We start from the raw sequence: 21,297 nt of genomic DNA on the forward strand, positions 1-21,297 counted from the left end.
TACCCCTGAACCCATGGCGTCAAGCAACCCAGTACACTGACCTCAAAATGTAAATCAGTTCCATGTACCCCGAACCCCAAAACATAAACCAGTTCAGCGTACCCGAACCCCAAAATATCAATTAGTTCAGTGTACCCCATATCCCCAAAATGTAAATCTGTCCAGTGTACCCCATAACCCCAAAATATAATTCTGTGCGGTGTACCCCATAACCCTAAAACGTAATAGTATCATAGTATGTTACAGCACAAAAGGAGGCCATTTGGCCTGTCGTGCCTGTGCCAGCTCTTTGAAAGAGCTATCCAATTAGTCCCACTCCCCTGTTCATTCCCTATAGCCCTGTAAATTTTTTCCCTTCAAGTATTTATCCAATTCCCTTTTGAAAGTTACTTTTGAATCTGCTTCCACCGCCCTTTCAGGCAGCGCATTCCAGATCATAACAACTCGCTGTGTTTAAAAAAAAAAGTTTCCACGTCACCTCTGGTTCTTCTGCCAATCATCTTAAATCTGTGTCCTCTGGTTACCGACCTTTCTGCCACTGGAAACAGAATAAATAAGGAGAAACTATCAAAACCCTTAATGATTTTGAATACCACTATCTCCCCTTAACCTTCTCTGCTCTAAGGAGAACAATCCCAGCTTCTCCAGTCTCTCCACATAACTGAAGTCCCTCATAGAGTCATAGAGAGTCATAGAGTCATACAGCACGGATAGAGGCCCTTCGGCCCATCGTGTCCGCGCCGGCCATCAGCCCTGTCTACTCTAATCCCATATTCCAGCATTTGGTCCGTAGCCTTGTATGCTATGGCATTTCAAGTGCTCATCCAAATGCTTCTTGAATGTTGTGAGGGTTCCTGCCTCCACAACCCTTTCAGGCAGTGAGTTCCAGACTCCAACCACCCTCTGGGTGAAAAAGTTCTTTCTCAAATCCCCTCTAAACCTCCCGCCTTTTACCTTGAATCTATGTCCCCTTGTTATAGAACCCTCAACGAAGGGAAAAAGCTCCTTAGTATCCATCCTATCTGTGCCCCTCATAATTTTGTACACCTCAATCATGTCCCCCCTCAGCCTCCTCTGCTCCAAGGAAAACAAACCCAATCTTCCCAGTCTCTCTTCATAGCTGAAGCGCTCCAGCCCTGGTAACATCCTGGTGAATCTCCTCTGCACCCTCTCCAAAGCGATCACATCCTTCCTGTAGTGTGGCGACCAGAACTGCACACAGTACTCCAGCTGTGGCCTAACCAGTGTTTTATACAGCTCCATCATAACCTCCTTGCCCTTATATTCTATGCCTCGGCTAATAAAGGCAAGTATCCCATATGCCTTCTTTACCACCTTATCTACCTGTTCCGCTGCCTTCAGGGATCTGTGAACTTGCACACCAAGATCCCTCTGACCCTCTGTCTTGCCTAGGGTCCTCCCATTCATTGTGTATTCCCTTGCCTTGTTAGTCCTTCCAAAGTGCATCACCTCGCACTTTTCCAGGTTAAATTCCATTTGCCACTGTTCCGCCCATCTGACCAACCCATCTATATCGTCCTGCAGACTGAGGCTATCCTCCTCACTATTTACCACCCTACCAATCTTTGTATCATCAGCGAACTTACTGATCATACCTTTTACATTCATATCCAAGTCATTAATGTAGACCACAAACAGCAAGGGACCCAGCACCGATCCCTGTGGTACCCCACTGGCCACAGGCTTCCAGTCACAAAAACAACCTTCGACCATCACCCTCTGCCTTCTGCCACTAAGCCAGTTTTGTATCCAAAGTGCCAAGGCACCCTGGATTCCATGGGCTCGTACCTTCTTGACCAGTCTCCTGTGGGAGACTTTATCGAAGGCCTTACTGAAATCCATGTATACCACATCCACTGCGTTACCCTCATCCACACGCCTAGTCACCCCCTCAAAAAATTCAATCAAATTAGTCAGACATGATCTTCCCTTGACAAAGCCATGTTGACTATCCCTGATTAATCCTTGCTTCTCCAAGTGGAGACTAATTTTGTCCTTCAGAATTTTTTCCAATAATTTTCCTACCACTGATGTTAGGCTCACTGGCCTGTAGTTCCCCGGTTTTTCCCTACTCCCCTTCTTGAATAATGGTACTACATTAGCGGTTCTCCAGTCCTCTGGCACATCCCCTGTGGCCAGAGAGGTTCTGAATATATGTGTCAGAGCCCCCGCAATCTCCTCCTTTGCCTCACACAGTAGCCTGGGATACATTTCGTCCGGGCCTGGGGATTTATCCATTTTTAGGCCTGCTAAAACCGCCAATACCTCCTCCCGCTCGATGTTAATATGTTCGAGTATATCACAGTCCCCCTGCCGTATTTCTATGTCTACATCGTCCTTCTCCATAGTGAAAACAGATGCAAAAAATTCATTTAGAACCCCTCCTACATCTGCCGGCTCCACACACAGATTGCCATTTTTGTCCCTAATGGGCCCTATTTTTTCCCTAGTCATCCTCTTACCCTTAATATACTTATAAAACATCTTAGGATTTTCCTTTATTTTGCTCGCCAGTGTTATTTCATGGCCCCTCCTTGATCTCCTAATTTCTTTTTTAAGTATCCCCCTGCACTTTTTGTACTCCTCTAGCCCTCCTTTTTTTCCTAATCCATTCTCGTATATCCCCTGACATCCAAGGTTCCCTGGAGTTCTTGGAACCACCCTTGACCTTTACGGGAACATGTTGCCATTGTATGGTCTCAATCTCCCTTCTGAAAGACTCCCATTGCTCCGATGCGGATTTTCCTACAAGCAGCTGATCCCAGTCCATTTTGGCCAGATCCTGCCTTATCCTATTAAAATCGGCCTTCCCCCAATTTAGAACCTTTATTTCCGGCCCCTCCCTGTCCTTTTCCATGACCACCTTAAATCTCACCGAATTATGGTCACTGTCACCAAAGTGCTCACCTACTAGCACTTCTTCCACTGGTACCATTCTAGTAAATCTCCTTTGCACCCTCTCCAAGGCCTTGACATCCTTCCTAAAGTGTGGTGCCCAGAATTGAACACAATACTCCAGCTGAGGCCTAACCAGTGATTTATAAAGGTTTAGCATAACTTCCTTGCTTTTGAACTCTATGCCTTTATTAATGCGTAGGATTCTTTATGCTTTTTTAACAGCCTTCTCAACTTGTCCTGCAAAGATTTGTGTACATACGCTCCCAGGTCTCTCTGTTCCCGCACCCCCTTAAAAATTGTACCATTTATTTTATATTGCCCCTCCTCAGTCTTCCTACCAAAATGCATCACTTCACACTTCTCTGCAGTAAATTCCATCTGCCATGTGTCTGCCCATTTCACCAGTCTGTCGATGTCCTCCTGAAGTCTGTTACTATCTTCCTCATTGTTTACTACATTTCCGAGTTTTGTGTCATCTGCAAACTTTGAATTTATACCCAAGTCCAAGTCATCAATATATATCAAAAAGAGCAGTGGTCCTAATACTGCCCCCTGGGGAACACCACTGTAAACTTCCCTCCAGTCTGAAAAACAACCGTTCACCACTACTCTCTGCTTTCTGTCCCTTAGCCAATTTTGATTCCACGCTGCCACTGTCCCTTTAATCCCATAGGCTTTAATTTTGCAAACAAGTCTATTATGTGGTACTTTACCAATTGCCTTTTGAAAGTCCATATACACAATATCAACCACATTATTCTCATCGACCCTCTCTGTTACTTCAACAAAGAACTCGATCAAGTTAGTCAAACATGGTTTTCCTTTAACAAATCCGTACTAACTTTCATTTATTAGCCCATACTTTTCGAAGTGCCAATTAATTTTGTCCCGGATTATTGTCTGTGAAGGTTTCCCCACCACCCACGTTGGGCTGACTGGCCTGTAGTTGCCGGGTTTCTCCTTCCTCCCTTTTTTGAACTGGGGTGTAACATTTGCAATCCTCCATATAATATTTATAATATAAAAGGGAATCCAAAAGTCTTCTACAGGCATGTAAACGGACAGTAAGAGGAGGGGTGGAACCGATTAGGGACCAAAAAGGAGATCTACTCATGGAGGCAGAGGGCATGGCCGAGGTACTAAATGAGGACTTTGCATCTGTCTTTACCAAGGAAGAAGATGCTGCCAGAATCTCAGTAAAGGAAGGTGTAGTTGAGATACTGGATGAGCTAAAAATTGATAGAGGTACTAGAAAGGCTGGCTGTACTTAAAGTAGATAAGTCACCCGGTCCGGATGGGATGCATCCAGGTTGCTGAGGGAAGTAAGGGTGGAAATTGCGGAGGTACTGGCCATAATCTTCCAAACATTCGATGATACGAGGATGGTGCCAGAGGACTGGAGAATTGCAAATGTTACACCCTTGTTCAAAAAAGGGTGTAAGGATAAACCCAGCAACTACAGGCCAGTCAGTTTAACCTCAGTGGTGGGGAAACTTGTGGAAACGATAATCCAGGACAGAATTAACAGCCACTTGGACAAGTGTGGATTGATTAGGGAAAGCCAGCACGGATTTGTTAAAGGCAAATCGTGTTTAACTAACTTGATAGAGTTTTTTGATGAGGTAACAGAGAGGGTAGATGAGAGACAATATAAACTAAAGGTTTACAGGAACAGAGATCTAGGGGTATGTGTATACTAATTGTTGAAGGTGGCAGGGCAGATTGAGAAAGCGGTTAAAAAGGCATACGGGATCCTGGGCTTTATACATAGAGGCATAGAGTACAAAAGCAAGGATGATGAACCTTTATAAAAGACTGTTGGGTCTCAGCTGGAGTATTGTGTCCAGTTCTGGGCTCCACAATTTAGGAAAGATGTGAAGGCCTTAGAGAGGGTGCAGAAGAGATTTCCTGGAATGATTCCAGGGATGAGGGACTTTAGTTACATGGATAGACTGGAGAAGCTGGGGTTGTTCTCCTTGAAACAGAGAAGGTTGCGAGGAGATTTGATAGAGGTATTCAAAATCATGAAGGGTCTAGACAGAGTAGATAGAGAGAAACTGTTCCTGTTGGCAGAAGGGTTGAGAACCAGAGGACATAGATTTAAGGTGATTGGCAAAAGAACCAAAGGTTACAGGAGGAAAAACATTTTAACAGCAAGTGGTTAGTATCTGGAATGCACTGCCCAAGGGGGTGGTGGAGGCAGATTCAATCATGGCCTTCAAAAGGGAACTGGATAAGTACTTGAAAGGAAAAGAATTTGCAGGGCTACAGGGATAGGGCGGGGGAGTGGGACTAGCTGGATTGCTCTTGCATAGAGCCAGCACGGACTCAATGGGCCGAATGGCCACCTTCTGTGCTGTAACCTTTCTATGATTCTACAAAGGGACATTGATAGATTAAGTGAGTGGGCAAAACTGTGGTAGATGGATTGCAATGCAGGTAAATGTGAGGTCATCCATTTTGGACCAAAAAAGGACAGATTCAAGTATTTTTTTTAAATAGTGAAAAGCTCAGAACAGGGGAGGTCCAAAGAGATTTAGGGGTCCATGTACACAGATCACTGAAATGTAGTGGTCAGGTACAAAAAATAATCAGAAAGTCTAATGGAATGTTAGCCTTTATATCTAGAGGGCTAGAATATAAAGGGGAGGAAGTTTAGCTACAGCTGCACATCTGGAGTACTGGGTACAGTTCTGGGCACTGCACCTTAGAAAGGATCTATTGGCCTTGGAAGGAGTGCAGCGCAGATTCACCAGGACTCCAAGGGTTAGATTATGAGGCGAGATTACATAAACTCGGCTTGTATTCCCTGGAATGTAGAGAGTTAAGGGGCGATTTGATTGAGGTTTTTAGGATTTCAAAAGGAATTGATAGGGTAGATAGAGAGAAACCTTTTCCGTTGGTGGGGGAGCCTAAGGCAAGGGAACATAACCTTAAAATCAGAGCCAGGCCATTCAGGAGAGAAGTTAGGAAGCACTTCTTCACACAAAGGGTGGTAGAAGTATGGAACTCGCCCACAAAAAGCGGCAGATGCTAGCTCAATTAATTTTAAATCTGAGACCGATAAATTTTTGCTAGCCAAGGGTATGAAACTATGGAGTTAGGATACCGATCAGTCATGATCTTGTTGAATGACGGAATAGGCTCGAGGGCCTGTTCCTATGTAAATCAGTGTAGTGTACCCCTGAACCCCAAAACAGCAATCTGTCCAATGTAACCTCAAACCCCCAAACATATATCAGTCCAATGTACCCCATAACTCCAAAATGTAAATCTGTCCAGAGTATCCGTCCTACACAGCTGCCTTTAGTTGTGGGGGTGCAGGCGATGCCTCTCTTGTCCCTCCTCCACCCCCCCCCAACAAACTGGAATTTTAATTAGGCTGGAAATCTGGTCCCCCCCCCCCCCCCTAAATTCTGGTCCCCTGCAACTACTCTGCCCAACTCCCACCTTCCCAACTCAGTGCAATTTCAGATCAACAGAATTTTACAGCATGGTTGGTGGACATTCGGCCCATCACCCCATGCCCTCGCCCCTCAATCCCATTCCCCTGCCCTTTCCCCACACCCCATATCTTTTTAAAATATTTCCCCCCATCCCTTTTTAAAAGCTCTTCTGGATCCTGCTTCCCCCACTATTCAGTCATTCCATGTCCCAACGACCCTCTGTATGAATAATTCCCCTAACCTCTCCCTTTGGTCTTTTGGTGATAAACTTATTTCTCTAGTTATTGACTCACTGACCAGTGGAAATAAACTTTTTTTGACTTACCCTATCATAATTTTGAACCCATCGATCAGATCTTCCCTGAACCTTCTCTCTTCTAATTAGAAGAGCCCCAGTCACTCCTCATAACTATAGCCTCTCATCTCAGGGATCATCTAGGCAAGTCTCTCCTGAAATAGGGTATCCTCCAGAATGTGACTCGATATTCTAACTGTGGCCTGGCTGTAGGGTTGGTCAGACCCTTAACAGTCAATATCCTTATGTTTGAGCACAGTGTCTCTGCTCACAGCTCCCTGTTTGATGTCCTTGTGTGTTTCAGGTGTGGAGTAAGTACGCAGAGAAACTATCAGATTTCACCAAGCCCCCGAATATTCAGGCAGCGCTACAGTGCATGAATGAGCTGATAACCAATGCCCTGCAGCATGTCCCAGACGTCATCAAGTATTTGTCTCGACTCCACAACCAGAGTGTCTTCAACTTCTGTGCAATTCCACAGGTAGGGGCTCACCAATCAGATACAGACTGTGCGTTTGGAGGGGTGGTGGATCTCCCTGACCCTCCGTCCCTGTGTGTGTGTGTGTGTGTGTGTGTTCTGGATCTCCCTGACCCTCTGTCCCCGTGTCCGTCCCTGTGTGTGTGTGTGTGTTCTGGATCTCCCTGACCCTGAGTGTGTGTGTTCTGGATCTCCCTGACCCTCCGTCCCTGTGTGTGTGTGTGTGTGTGTTCTGGATCTCCCTGACCCTGTGTGTGTGTGTTCTGGATCTCCCTGACCCTCTGTCCCCGTGTCCGTCCCTGTGTGTGTGTGTGTGTTCTGGATCTCCCTGACCCTCCGTCCCTGTGTGTGTGTGTGTGTGTGTGTGTGTTCTGGATCTCCCTGACCCTGTGTGTGTGTGTTCTGGATCTCCCTGACCCTCCGTCCCTGTGTGTGTGTGTGTGTGTGTGTTCTGGATCTCCCTGACCCTCTGTCCCCGTGTCCGTCCCTGTGTGTGTGTGTGTGTTCTGGATCTCCCTGACCCTCCGTCCCTGTGTGTGTGTGTGTGTGTGTGTTCTGGATCTCCCTGACCCTGTGTGTGTGTGTGTGTGTGTTCTGGATCTCCCTGACCCTCTGTCCCCGTGTCCGTCCCTGTGTGTGTGTGTTCTGGATCTCCCTGACCCTCCGTCCCTGTGTGTGTGTTCTGGATGTCTCTGACCCTCCGTCCCTGTGTGTGTGTGTGTGTGTTCTGGATCTCCCTGACCGTGTGTGTGTGTGTTCTGGATCTCCCTGACCGTGTGTGTGTGTGTTCTGGATCTCCCTGACCGTGTGTGTGTTCTGGATCTCCTGACTCTCTGTCCCTGTGTGTGTGTGTTCTGGATCTCCTGACTCTCTGTCCCTGTGTGTGTGTGTGTTCTGGATCTCCTGACTCTCTGTCCCTGTGTGTGTGTGTTCTGGATCTCCTGACTCTCTGTCCCTGTGTGTGTGTGTTCTGGATCTCCTGACTCTGTCCCTGTGTGTGTGTGTTCTGGATCTCCTGACTCTGTCCCTGTGTGTGTGTGTTCTGGATCTCCTGACTCTCTGTCCCTGTGTGTGTGTGTGTGTGTGTTCTGGATCTCCTGGCTCTCTGTCCCTGTGTGTGTGTGTTCTGGATCTCCTGGCTCTCTGTCCCTGTGTGTGTGTGTTCTGGATCTCCTGGCTCTCTGTCCCTGTGTGTGTGTGTTCTGGATCTCCTGACTCTCTGTCCCTGTGCTCCAGGTGATGGCTATTGCCACGTTAGCTGCCTGTTACAACAACCCCCAGGTTTTCCGCGGTGTTGTGAAGATCCGGAAGGGACAGGCTGTCACACTAATGCTGGAGGCGACTAATATGGAGGCTGTGAAAGGGATGATACGGCAGTACTCGCATGTGGTGAGAATCTCACTAAATACACCCGGGAACAGGCACAGGGAGAATCTCACTAAATACACCCGGGAACAGGCACAGGGAGAATCTCACTAAATACACCCGGGAACAGGCACAGGGAGAATGAGAGGCAGTATAAAGTAGATGGTACAAATATAAAGGGGGTGCAGGAACAGAGAGACCTGTGGATGTATGTACATAAATCTTTGAAGGTGGCAAGACAAGTTGAGAAGACTGTTCTTAAAAAAAAAGCATATGGGATCCTGGGCTATATTAATAGAGGCATTGAATACAAAAACAAGGAGATTATGCCAAACCTTTATAAACTGGTTAGGCCTCAGCTGGAGTATTGTGCTCAATTCTGGGCACCACACTTTGTCAAGGCCTTTAGAGAGGGTGCAGAGGAGATTTAATAGAATGATTCCAGGATGAGGAACTTCAGTTATGTGGAGAAACTGGGGTGGTTGTTCTTAGAGCAGAGAAGGTTAAGGGGAGATTTGAAAGAGGTGTTCAAAATCATGAACGGTTTTGATAGAGTAAATAAGGAGAAACTGTTTCCAGTGGCAGGAAGGTTGGCACCCAGAGGACACAGATTTAAGGTGATTGGCAAAAGAACCAAAGGCGCCATGAGGACAGTTTTTTTTATGCAGTGAGTTACGATCTGTAAAGCACTGCCTGAAAGGGCGGTGGAAGCAGGTTCAATAGTAACTTTTAAAAGGGAATTGGATAAATAGTTGAAAAGGAAAAATTTACAGGGCTATGGGACTAATTGGATAGCTCTTTCAAAGAGCCGGCACAGGCACGATGGGCCAAATGGCCTCCTGTGCTGTATCATTCTAATCCCCGTCCTGTTCTCCATCTGTTCAGTCTTTATATCTGTCTCATTCTCACTCCCATTAAACCAGAGTTCCCCCCCCCTCCAATTACACAGCGTGTAACACACTCTGGTCCCAGAGCCCCCCCCCCATTACACAGTGTGTTACAGACCCTGGTTCATGGAGATTACCTGCCCGACACTCTTTATTTCACAGATCGGACAGAAGGTTGCGGGTGCAGGGAGTTCTGGAGCCAGAACGCGGCAGATTGTGGTGCAGGTGGAGGCGCTGAGCCAGCCTGACAGGGAGCTGTTGTCTCGCAGCCACCTCTCTCCCATCTATCTGTCTTTGGCCATGGTCCTGGCCGCAGTCAGTTGGCAGTACTGGCAAACGCTGACTCTGAGCTCGGAGGAGTATGTGCATGGACAGTGAACAACCCAACTGTGTTTCTACCTTCTACTGATTGTCTGTCTAATTGTACATGGGGAAGGGGGAGCAGGAGAGCTTCGGGACTCCAGCTGGCACACGCTGCAGTAGGAGACTGAGCGAGAAGTCCGACCTGGGGACCAGGTCTTCCATAAAGGGCTTCGTAACCAGATGGCAAGCTGACAAACTCCACCGCCCCACCAGAACTGGGGATCACATTCAGCCCAGAGACAGGAGAAGGGTCAAGGGCTCCTGTGCCTGTGGCTTTAACACTTCTGTTTGAATGAGTTTACAGTCTCTATCTTCCTTCTGCGGGACAAGAGACTAAACTGGAACTAATTCAGCACTAGACTGGCCATCGTAGTGACGGGATGCCTGGTGTGGGTAATGGAAAATAGGTTAAAGCACATTGGGACATTGTAGAGGGAGCTTTACTCTGTATCTAACCCGTGCTGTACCTGCCCCTGGGAATGTTTGATGGGACAGTGTAGAGGGAGCTTTACTCTGTATCTAATCTGTGCTGTACCTGCCTTTGGGAGTGTTTGATGGGACAGTGTAGAGGGAGCTTTACTCTGTATCTAACCCCTGCTGTACCTGCCCTGGGAGTGTTTGATGAGTCAGTGGAACTTTGTTTAGCCTGATCACACATTAACTTGCTGATCCATCCTCAGGTTGTGTTTGGTGATAATTCAGTAAATGATTTGACCTGTTTGTGTCTGTGTCTCAGGAACTATCCTTTCTCTACCTGATAAGCTCAGTGCTGCTGGTGTCTTGTCCTCCACGGCCCAACCCCTGACTATTTAATTGAGCTGTTTAAAATGATAGTTGTAATGGGGTGTTCGTGACAAGGGGTCAACTGTTTAAAATAGTCACTGATTTTTACCAATGAGCATCTACAGTGGGACAGAGTAACTTGGGCTGCACCTGCCCTAAGAGGGAACAGAAACACATCTCCAAACAGCAGAAGAGGGGAGACAGGAACTAAAACGGTAACGTCCAAACCAGCCCCTGCTGTACCGAGCACCCTCTGACAGCCAGCAGGTACTATTATTTCCCCACAAATCACTCAGCTTCCTGAAAATTTTTAATTTTTTTCTTTAGTAACTGAACATCCCAAACTCAAGTGAGGGTTTAGGGTTAAACCCTAAGTGAATAGCTGTGTATGTATGCAGTGGACTTAATATCCCAGGATGCATATGTACTGTTCAGCACTCCGTACTGCTGGTATTTACTACTCCAATTATTTTTCAAAATTATTTGAAGCAAAGCTAGAGGACATTTCAAAAGCTTTATTCGGGTTAAGTTTATATCCAATTTTTTTTTTTAAAGTGTTAGTATGCTTTCTGACGTATATAGATGAGAGCGAGGGGGAGTGACTGGCATACAGTCACAGCCCAGAGCCAGTTATTGTGCATTACAGAAGCTCATTAAAACCAGAATGATTGTATGTGATTAAAAATAGTACAGATTCTGTGTTTAACTGGCCCAACCCTCGAGGAGGGACAAGGTCCAATCAGCTCTTTGGTTAATCGCACTCATGCAGTCAGTGTCAAGCTCTTGGTTTTGGGAACTCAGGATAATCCTCGGGCGCTCAGACCCCTCACTAGTGGTTGGTGTGACTATCACGGCGTGGCGTTCCTGCCACGATCTCCCTCTCAATGCCGCACTCGTCGCTGCCCCGCAGGATCTTAAAGAAACCTGGAAGCAAAAAGAACCAATGAGACAGAGGAAGAAAGGCTCTGCATCCAATCAAGAGATTGACACCTCATGTCACAGCTCTGCCTCACCCCCACTCACCGTTATCCCCCCAGTCTGTGTTCCAGGAGTTGGCGACCAGCCAGTAGGGAATTCCATTCTCCTCGCCCCAGCCTAAAATCTTGATGGCGTGACCACCTATCAACTCCCCGGCTTCATGTTGGTAAACACCTGGAGACCAAAATTAACAGTCAGTCGTGGCACGGGGACGGGGACCGTCAGCTCACTCAGAACTGGTGCTGTGCACTGAAGTTCTGCCAACAACATTTGCCCCTTGGGGATTGGTCTTTGCTCTTTAGCAGCGAGTATTGAGAGGCAGAGACCGACCTGCCTTGTAGTGGAGGAAGTCGGTGTAGACCACGAGTGCAGCCTCCACTGGCCCGTTTTTGTAGATTTCCATCATAATCTCAGTTATGTCCGAACCAACACTGTACGAAGTTAGACCTAATGGGGAGAGAGTAGAGGGTCAGAGTCAGCCTCATTACCCCAGTGTCCCAGCATCAGGGCAGCACCCTGAGAATGTTCTGATAGTTCGTGTCAGATGCCCTGCTGTATCGGACAGTTCTATCCCAGCTCTACTTACCGTAATGTTTGTCCTTCTTGTAGTTTGGAGAGTAACCGGCCTCACATCGCTTGGAGCAAATGGGAGTCCCAATCTCCCCACTGCATTCCGGCCGAGAGCCATTAACATGGTGTTCACATGGGGGAATGGAGTATGGACGGCAACCTGGGCAGGGGGGGGGGGGGGGGGGGGGAGAGAAAAAGAGAGAGAGTCAAAACAAGAACAACAATGATAACTGTTGGATTCTAAGGCTTGGCCGGTCTGGAATCCCATGGATGTGGAAAGGAGTCAATCACCTCTCCCTGGCCAATTCAAGAGCCCATACCAATAATGGGACTCAAGGCGGATAAATCCCCTGGACCTGATGGCTTACATCCAAGGGTCGAGGGAAGTGGCAGTAGGGATTGTGGATGCTTTGGTAATAATTTTCCAAAATTCTCTGGACTCGGCAAAGGTCCCGGCAGATTGGAAAACTGCTAATGTAACACCCTTATTTAAAAAGGGTAGTAGGCAGAAGGCTGGAAATTATAGACCAGTTAGCCTAACATCTGTGGTGGGTAAAATTTTGGAGTCTATTATTAGGGAGACAGTAACGGAACATTTAGATAAACATAATTTAATAGGACAAAGTCAGCATAGCTTTATGAAGGGGAAGTCATGTCTGACAAATTTGCTTGAGTTCTTTGAGGACATAACGTACAGGGTGGATAAAGGGGAACCAGTGGATGTAGTGTATTTAGACTTCCAGAAGGCATTCGACAAGGTGCCACATAAAAGATTATTGCTCAAGATAAAGAATCACTGGATTGGGGGTAATATTCTGGCATGGGTGGAGGATTGGTTATCTAACAGGAAGCAGAGAGTTGGGATAAATGGTTCATTCTCGGACTGGCAACCAGTAGCCAGTGGTGTTCCGCAGGGGTCGGTGCTGGGTCCCCAACTCTTTACAATCTATATTAACGATTTGGAGGAGGGGACCGAGTGTAACATATCAAAGTTTGCAGATGATACAAAGATGGGAGGGAAAGTAGAGGGTGAGGAGGACATAAAAAACCTACAAGGGGATATAGACAGGCTGGGTGAGTGGGTGGAGATTTGGCAGATGCAATACAATATTGGAAAATGTGAGGTTATGCACTTTGGCAGGAAAAATCAGAGAGCAAGTTATTATCTTAATGGCGAGAAACTGGAAAGTACTGCAGTACAAAGGGATCTGGGGGTCCGAGTGCAAGAAAATCAAAAAGTTAGTATGCAGGTGCAGCAGGTGATCAAGAAGGCCAACGGAATGTTGGCTTTTATTGCTAGGGGGATAGAATATAAAAACAGGGAGGTATTGCTGCAGTTATATAAGGTATTGGTGAGACCGCACCTGGAATACTGCATACAGTTTTGGTGTCCATACTTAAGAAAAGACATACTTGCCCTCGAGGCAGTACAAAGAAGGTTCACTCGGTTAATCCCGGGGATGAGGGGGCGGACATATGAGGAGAGGTTGAGTAGATTGGGACTCTACTCATTGGAGTTCAGAAAAATGAGAGGCGATCTTATTGAAACATATAAGATTGTGAAGGGGCTTGATCGGGTGGATGCGGTAAGGATGTTCCCAAGGATGGGTGAAACTAGAACTAGGGGGCATAATCTTAGAATAAGGGGCTGCTCTTTCAAAACTGAGATGAGGAGAAACTTCTTCACTCAGAGGGTAGTAGGTCTGTGGAATTTGCTGCCCCAGGAAGCTGTGGAAGCTACATCATTAAATAAATTTAAAACAGAAATAGACAGTTTCCTAGAAGTAAAGGGAATTAGGGGTTACGGGGAGCAGGCAGGAAATTGGACATGAAGCTGAGTTCGGATCGGTCAAGGCCCTGTGGTGGCGGAGAGGGCCCAGGGGCTGAGTGGCCGGGTCCTGCTCCTATTTCTTATGTTCTTATCTCCCAGGGTAGCCCTTGCACCACTGCACTGGTGTTTAAAGGGGCACTGACCCCAAAACACACCCACCCCCCCACTGACCTATGTTTGACTGGTACAGCCCTCCTGACACCAGGCCGATCTCGGTCCAGAATTCCCAGGCCCCGGACGGGTAGCCACCATTACAGCTATGGAGAAGTGAAACAAATTTTAACAACTTTTATTTATATAGTGCTTCACAGGAGAGATTATCAAACAAAATTTGACAATAGATGCATATAAGGAGATATTAGGACAGGTGACCATAGGATTGGTCAAAGAGGTAGGTTTTAAGTAGGAGAGGTAGAGAGGCGGAGAGGTTTAGGGAGAATCATAAAAAATTTATGGCGCAGAAGGAGGCCATTCAGCCCATTGTGTCTACGGCGGCTGAGAAACGAGCCACGCAGCCTAATCCCACGTTCCCTGCAGGTCACGGCTCTTCAGGTGCACATCCAGGTATTTTTAAAAATGAGTTGAGGGTTTCTGCCTCTCCCACCCTCTCCGACAGTGAGTTCCAGACCCCCACCACCCTCTGGGTGAAATTTTTTTTTCTTAATTTCTGCTCTGATCCTTCTACCAATCACTTTAAATCTATGCCCCCTGGTTATTGACCTCTCCACTAAGGGAAATAGGTCCTTCCTATCCACTCTATCTAGGCCCCTCATAATTTTATACACCTCAATTAAATCTCCCCTCAGCCTCTTCTGTTCCAAGGAAACAACCCCAGCCTATCCAATCTTTCCTCATAGCTAAAATTCTCCAGCCCTGGCAACAACTTTGTAAATCTCCTCTGTACCCTCTCTGGTGCAATTGCATCCTTCCTGTAATGTGACCAGAACTGTGCGCAGTACTCAAGCTGTGGCCTAACTAGTGTTTTATACAGTTCTAGCATAACATCCCTGCTTTTATATTCTATGCCTCAGCTAATAAAGGAAAGTATCCCTTATGCCTTTTTAACCACCTTATCTACATGTCCTGCTATCTTCAGGGATCTGTGGACATGCACTCCAAGGTCCCCTTGTTCCTCTACACCTCTCAGTATCCTCCCATTTATTGTGTATTCCCTTGCCTTGTTTGCTCTCCCCAAATGCATTACCTCACTTCTCTGGATTGAATTCCATTTGCCACTTTTCTGCCCATCTGACCAGTCCATTGATATCTTCCTGCAGTCTACAGCTTTCCTCCTCACTATCAACCACACGGCCTATCTTTGTGTCATCCACAAATTTCTTAATCATGCTTCCTACGTTTAAGTCCAAATCGTTAATGTATACCGCAAAAAGCAAAGGACCAAGTACAGAGCCCTGCGGCACCCCACTGGAAACAGCCTTCCAGTGGCAAAAACACCCGTCGACCATTACCCTTTGCTTCCTGCCACTGAGCCAATTTTGGATCCAATTTGCCACATTCCCTTGGATCCCATGGGCCTTTGCTTTTTTGACCAATCTGCCATGTGGGACCTTGTCAAAAGCCTTGCTAAAATCCACGTAGACTACATCAATTGCACTACCCTCATCGATCCTCCTTGTCACCTCCTCAGGTACCTGAGGAAGGAGGAAGCCTCCGAAAGCTTGTGAATTTAAAATAAAGTTGTTGGACTATAACTTGGTGTTGTAAAATTGTTTACTAAAAGTAGTGACACAGGTTAATAAGGTCGTAAAAAAGGTAAACCAAGCACTGGGGTTTATTTCAAGAGGAATAGAATTGAAAAGCAGAGAAGTTATGTTAAACTTGTATAGAACCTTGGTTAGACCACACTCGGAGTATTGTGCACAGTTCTGGTCTTCATATTATAAAAAGGATATAGAGGCATTGGAGAAGGTGCAAAAAAGATTTACAAAGATGTCCCCTCAGTTCTGGTATCTCCTTATCAGGAAAGGCTGAACAGGCTGGGACTCCTTTCTCGAGAAGAGAGAAGGCTGAGGGGTGACCTGATAGAGATCTTTAAGATAATGAAAGGGTTTGATAGGGTAGATGTAGAGAAAATGTTTCCACTTGTGGGGGGTGTCCAAAACTAGAGGTCATAAATATAAAACAGCCACTAATAAATCCAAAAGGGAATTCAGGAGAAACTTCTTTACCCAAAGAGTGGTAAAAATGTGGAAATTGCTACCAAAAGGAGTAGTTGAGGCGAATAGTATAGTTGCATTTAAGGGGAAGCTGGAAAAACACATGAGGGAGAAAGGAATCAAAGGGCATACTGATAGGGTTCGATGAAGTAGGGAGGGAGGAGGCTCGTGTAGAGCAAAACGCTGGCATAGACCACTTGGGCCGAATGGCCTGTTTCTGTGCTGTAGTTTTGATATAACTCGATGCTGTACCTGCCCCGGGAGTGTTTGATGGAACAATGTAGAGGCAGCTTTACTCTGTATCGAACCTGTGCTATACCTGATGTATGAATAAACTGTAACCATCAGAAGCCTGTTCCCAATCCCAGACCTGTTGTTACAATTTCTAGTCACATCATTGGCTAAAAAGATAGTTATTCCCACAATGGCCAGCAATCCCTATACTCTCTGCAGTGACCCTCCATCTGCCTTCTCTTACTCTCACACAACCACCATACTTTCATCGTACAGAAGCACTTACCCATTCCCACATTCCAGTCCACAGCAGCTCAGCAGGTCCTCGGCCGAGATCTCCACGTTGACTTGGCCTTTGGAATGGATACAGATCCGGTCGGACATCGCCTCCACTGCACCGAAGGCCTGGGAGAAGAACGAGCATCCAGTCACCAACCCAACCGGGGCCGGGGCCGGGCCCAACTGGAGCCAGGGCCAAAACTCACCAAACTCAACCCAATTCAATCTAACCGAGACTGCGACCCCCTCACTCCATCAACACCAATATAACCCACCCCAGGGTCCCTTCAGTGTCACTCATGCTGCCCCTCAGGAGATATTCTCATAGGAAGACAAACCTGACTAATACTCCACGCTGTGTGAACCTTCCCCGTCACTAATCAGCTATGGAGAGCTTCATGGTAATGTTCCTGTCTGCTGCCCAGGGAAGACGACTGGTGACCTACGGGGCAGCTGGGATTGAGAAGGACCATCTACATAAAGGGTGAGGGTGCAGCTGGTGTCTGCATAACCCCTTCCTTACCCAGCACGATCCACACGAACCCTGGTCACGGATCTCTTTGATGGTTGGACATTCTGGCCACTGCTCTCTCGAGTCAAAGCTTCTCGGTAGGTTCTTGGCGGTGACACTCCAAGATCTGTCACAGGAGAAAGGATCAATCAGGAACACCTGACCTTCCACAGTGTGCCCCCCCCACGCACATGGACCTGGTGCCAGGCGCCTCCCGCAGACACAGAGGGGGCAATTTTAACCCCCCAGCACGGGCAGGGGTGGCTAAAATTTCAAAAATGGGAAACCCGACCACTTCCAGTTAGAATGGAGACGGGTGACTAACATAGCAACAGGAGGAGGCCATTCAGCCCCTCCAACCTGTTCCGTCATTCAACGAGATCATGGCTGATCTGAACCATATCCTGCTCTCCGAAGGCTGGTCCATCATTTGAATATGTTAATGAGACTGCGTGTCAGTTCCCTCATGCTTCAGGAAACATGGCAGCTGAAGGGAGGCCAGAACGGCTGGATCCTGCGGGTCAGTGCCTTTCCAGCACTGCTTGTGGGCCAGGAGTGCTCCCCCCAGCCCCTCAAGCAAACAAGTCATGCACCCCCCCACCCCACCCGACCCGACCCAGGCACCCACCCCCTCCCCCCCCCCCCCGACCCAGGCACCCACCCTCTCTCTCTCCCCCCCCCCCCCCGACCCAGGCACCCACCCTCTTCCCCCCCCGACCCAGGCACCCACCCTCTCTCTCTCCCCCCCCCCCCCCCCGACCCAGGCACCCACCCTCTCTCTCCTCCCCTCCCCCCCGACCCAGGCACCCACCCTCTCTCTCCTCCCCTCCCCCCCCCCCCCCCCCGACCCAGGCACCCACCCTCTCTCTCCTCCCCTCCCCCCCGACCCAGGCACCCACCCTCTCTCTCCTCCCCTCCCCCCCCCCCCCGACCCAGGCACCCACCCTCTCTCTCCTCCCCTCCCCCCCCCCGACCCAGGCACCCACCCTCTCTCTCTCTCCTCCCCTCCCCCCCGACCCAGGCACCCACCCCACCCCCCCCCCCCGACCCAGGCACCCACCCTCTCTCTCCTCTCCTCCGCTCCCCCCCCCCCCCGACCCAGGCACCCACCCTCTCTCTCCTCCACCCCCCGCCTCCCCCCCCCCCCGCCTCCGAGTGAGACTGGGCTCAAGCTGGTCATGGCCATTTAATCTCCCAAATAGAGCTTCTGCTCCAGTCCGTATCTGGAAGGGGAGAGTGGGAGGAACCACGTTGTCCTGTACCTTTCCCCACACATCCGATCCTGGTACCTCTGCCCCCCTGGGTCTTGGAGACTCCCAGGTGGTGCCCCTACACCTCGTGGCCCGGACTGGTTACTCAGCCCCTCCCTCTCCTCACCTCTTGGGCAGTCTGGGTCCATTAAGGAACGTTCCACACAGTCGCTTCACGTAGCTGAAAGGAACATTCTGGAAATTTTGACCAGCCTGCAAAACAAGGACAGGTTATAACACTCAATGACCCACAGACCCCCCACCCCCAGGGGTCACTACCCCCATCACCAAACACAACCCCCCCGCCCCCAGGGGTCACTACCCCCATCACCAAACACAACCCCCCCGCCCCCAGGGGTCACTACCCCCATCACCAAACACAACCCCCCCGCCCCCAGGGGTCACTACCCCCATCACCAAACACAACCCCCCCGCCCCCAGGGGTCACCACCCCCATCACCAAACACAACCCCCCGCCCCCAGGGGTCACCACCCCCATCACCAAACACAACCCCCCGCCCCCAGGGGTCACTACCCCCATCACCAAACACAACCCCCCGCCCCCAGGGGTCACCACCCCCATCACCAAACACAACCCCCCCACCCCCAGGGGTCACCCCCCCCGCCCCCAGGGGTCACCACCCCCATCACCGAACACAACCCCCCCCACCCCCAGGGGTCACCCCCCCGCCCCCAGGGGTCACTACCCCCATCACCGAACACAAACCCCCACCCCCAGGGGTCACCCCCCCGCCCCAGGGGTCACCACCCCCGCCCCCAGGGGTCACCACCCCCATCACCGAACACAACCCCCCCGCCCCCCAGGGGGTCACCGCCCCGCCCCCAGGGGTCACTGACCTGCCAGGTTGAGTTGAGCTTGTTGATGAAGTTCACCATATTCTGGGACATGGGCTCCGGGACCGGGACCGGGACCGCCGTCACCCCCGGCACCGGGACCGGGACCGCCGTCACCCCCGGCACCGGGACCGGGACCGCCGTCACCCCCGGCACCGGGACCGGGACCGCCATCACCCCCGGCACCGGGACCGGGACCGCCGTCACCCCCGGCACCGGGACCGGGACCGCCGTCACCCCCGGCACCGGGACCGGGACCGCCGTCACCCCCGGCACCGGGACCGCCATCACCAGGACAACCGACAGGCACAGGCGAGACACCAGCAACCGCATCCTGCAAACCAGCAACTGAGAGACACACAGGCGGGATTAGTGACCGCGGGCCCGTGATTAGTGACCGCGGGCCCGGGATTAGTGACCGCGGGCCCGTGATTAGTGACCGCGGGCCCGGGATTAGTGACCGCGGGCCCGGGATTAGTGACCGCGGGCCCGGGATTAGTGACCGCGGGCCCGTGATTAGTGACCGCGGGCCCGGGATTAGTGACCGCGGGCCCGGGATTAGTGACCGCCGGCCCGGGATTAGTGACCGCGGGCCCGGATTAGTGACCGCGGGCCCGGGATTAGTGACCGCCGGCCCGGGATTAGTGACCGCCGGCCCGGGATTAGTGACCGCGGGCCCGGGATTAGTGACCGCCGGCCCGGGATTAGTGACCGCGGGCCCGGGATTAGTGACCGCGGGCCCGGGATTAGTGACCGCCGGCCCGGGATTAGTGACCGCGGGCCCGGGTGGAGTCGCGCCGCTCCCGCCCTCCCGCCGCCGCCGGTTGAAGGCCGAGCCGCGGGCCTCGCGCTCACACAATCCGACACCGAGACCGAGTCACGGGTCAAGGCCGCAAATGAATCAAAGCGGCTTCGCGTTACTGCGAGTCTCAACAAAGCAGAGCCCGGCCCCGGCCCCGGGTTACAGGCACAGCCCGTGACCCAGCGCCGGGGGCCGGGGGCCGGAATCAGACTTCGATCCCGCGACATTCTCCGGGAATGGATCGGAGGATCGGGCCGGGCGGAAGCCCCTCAGGGGCCGGTCCCCGGGATCCCCGCACCCGGGGAGGGAGTGAGCCGGCACAGCCCGACAGTCACCGGCTCCCGGGAACTCCCGGCCGACGGGTCCCGCTGACCGAGGAGCAGGTCGGCATTTCAGTGATCGCCGCCTTCCCGGCCCCCCCCCCCCCCCCGCCCCGCCCCGCCCGATCCCCGTCCCCGTCCCCCCCGCTCCCCTCCCGCGTCATCAGCCCTCCTCCTCCCCCTCTCCTCCCCTCACCCTCTCTACCCCTCCCCCTCACCACCCCTCCCCCTCACCACCCCTCCCCCTCACCCTCTCTACCCCTCCCCCTCACCACCCCTCCCCCTCACCACCCCTCCCCCTCACCCTCTCTACCCCTCCCCCTCACCCTCTCTACCCTCCTCCCCTCACCCTCTCTACCCCTCCCCCTCACCCTCTCTACCCCTCCCCCTCACCCTCTCTACCCCTCCCCTCACCCTCTCTACCCTCACCCCCTCTACCCCTCACCCCCTCACCCCCTCTACCCCTCACCCTCTCTACCCCTCACCCTCTCTCGCCGATTCTTTAATTCCACTTCCTGCTCCTCTTTATTAATTCACCGATTGCTGAGTCCGCCCCGGCTCATGAATCAGCGCCGTCACAAGACTGTCAGCTGACCCCGGCCGACCTCTGCTCACCAAACTGGGCAGGGACTGAGAAAAGGTTTTAAATAAAAAACAAATAAAAGAGTGAAGGGGAAACGGGAGAGGAGAAAGAGGCAAAGGGAGAAAACAGGATTGGGGAAGGGGAGAGTAGAAACATGAGAAAGGAGGAGGAGGGAAAAGGGGGAAAGTGGCAAGGTGAAAAACAGTGGGTGAGGGGGGGGTTGAGGGTGAGGGGGAGGGGGGGTGAGGGGGAGGGGGGTTGAGGGTGAGGGGGAGGGGGGTTGAGGGTGAGGGGGAGGGGGGTTGAGGGTGAGGGGGGGGTTGAGGGGGAGGGTGAGGGAGAACAGGGGAAATATAGCAAAGGGCAGTGGA

At 50.7% G+C, this 21,297-nt stretch overlaps 2 protein-coding genes across 4 annotated transcripts in view; one reads left to right on the forward strand and one right to left on the reverse strand.

The window, feature by feature from the left end:
• Positions 1-10,473, forward strand: part of LOC137324315 (squalene synthase-like) — a 40,954-nt gene extending 30,481 nt beyond the window's left edge. For all 3 annotated transcript variants that reach the window (XM_067988462.1, XM_067988460.1, XM_067988459.1), the window contains exons 6-8: positions 6,965-7,141; positions 8,375-8,527; positions 9,553-10,473. In XM_067988462.1, coding sequence (XP_067844563.1) covers positions 6,965-7,141; positions 8,375-8,527; positions 9,553-9,768 — 546 coding nt within the window. In that variant the 3' untranslated portion in view covers positions 9,769-10,473. The remainder of the gene's footprint in view (positions 1-6,964; positions 7,142-8,374; positions 8,528-9,552) is intronic.
• A 563-nt stretch (positions 10,474-11,036) lies between these two features.
• ctsba (cathepsin Ba) lies at positions 11,037-20,934 on the reverse strand. The gene is made up of 10 exons (XM_067988463.1): positions 20,829-20,934; positions 19,225-19,569; positions 18,494-18,579; positions 17,129-17,243; positions 16,613-16,731; positions 14,087-14,172; positions 12,101-12,244; positions 11,845-11,961; positions 11,560-11,688; positions 11,037-11,460 (listed from the first exon to the last, which is right to left on the reverse strand). Exons 2-10 carry the CDS (start codon positions 19,552-19,554, stop codon positions 11,366-11,368), a joined length of 1,221 nt encoding a protein of 406 aa, XP_067844564.1. The 5' UTR covers positions 19,555-19,569; positions 20,829-20,934; the 3' UTR covers positions 11,037-11,365.
• Between the last annotated feature and the right edge of the window lie 363 nt (positions 20,935-21,297).

The sequence above is a fragment of the Heptranchias perlo genome, chromosome 8 (genome assembly GCF_035084215.1).
Source record: "Heptranchias perlo isolate sHepPer1 chromosome 8, sHepPer1.hap1, whole genome shotgun sequence".
NCBI lineage: Eukaryota > Metazoa > Chordata > Chondrichthyes > Hexanchiformes > Hexanchidae > Heptranchias > Heptranchias perlo.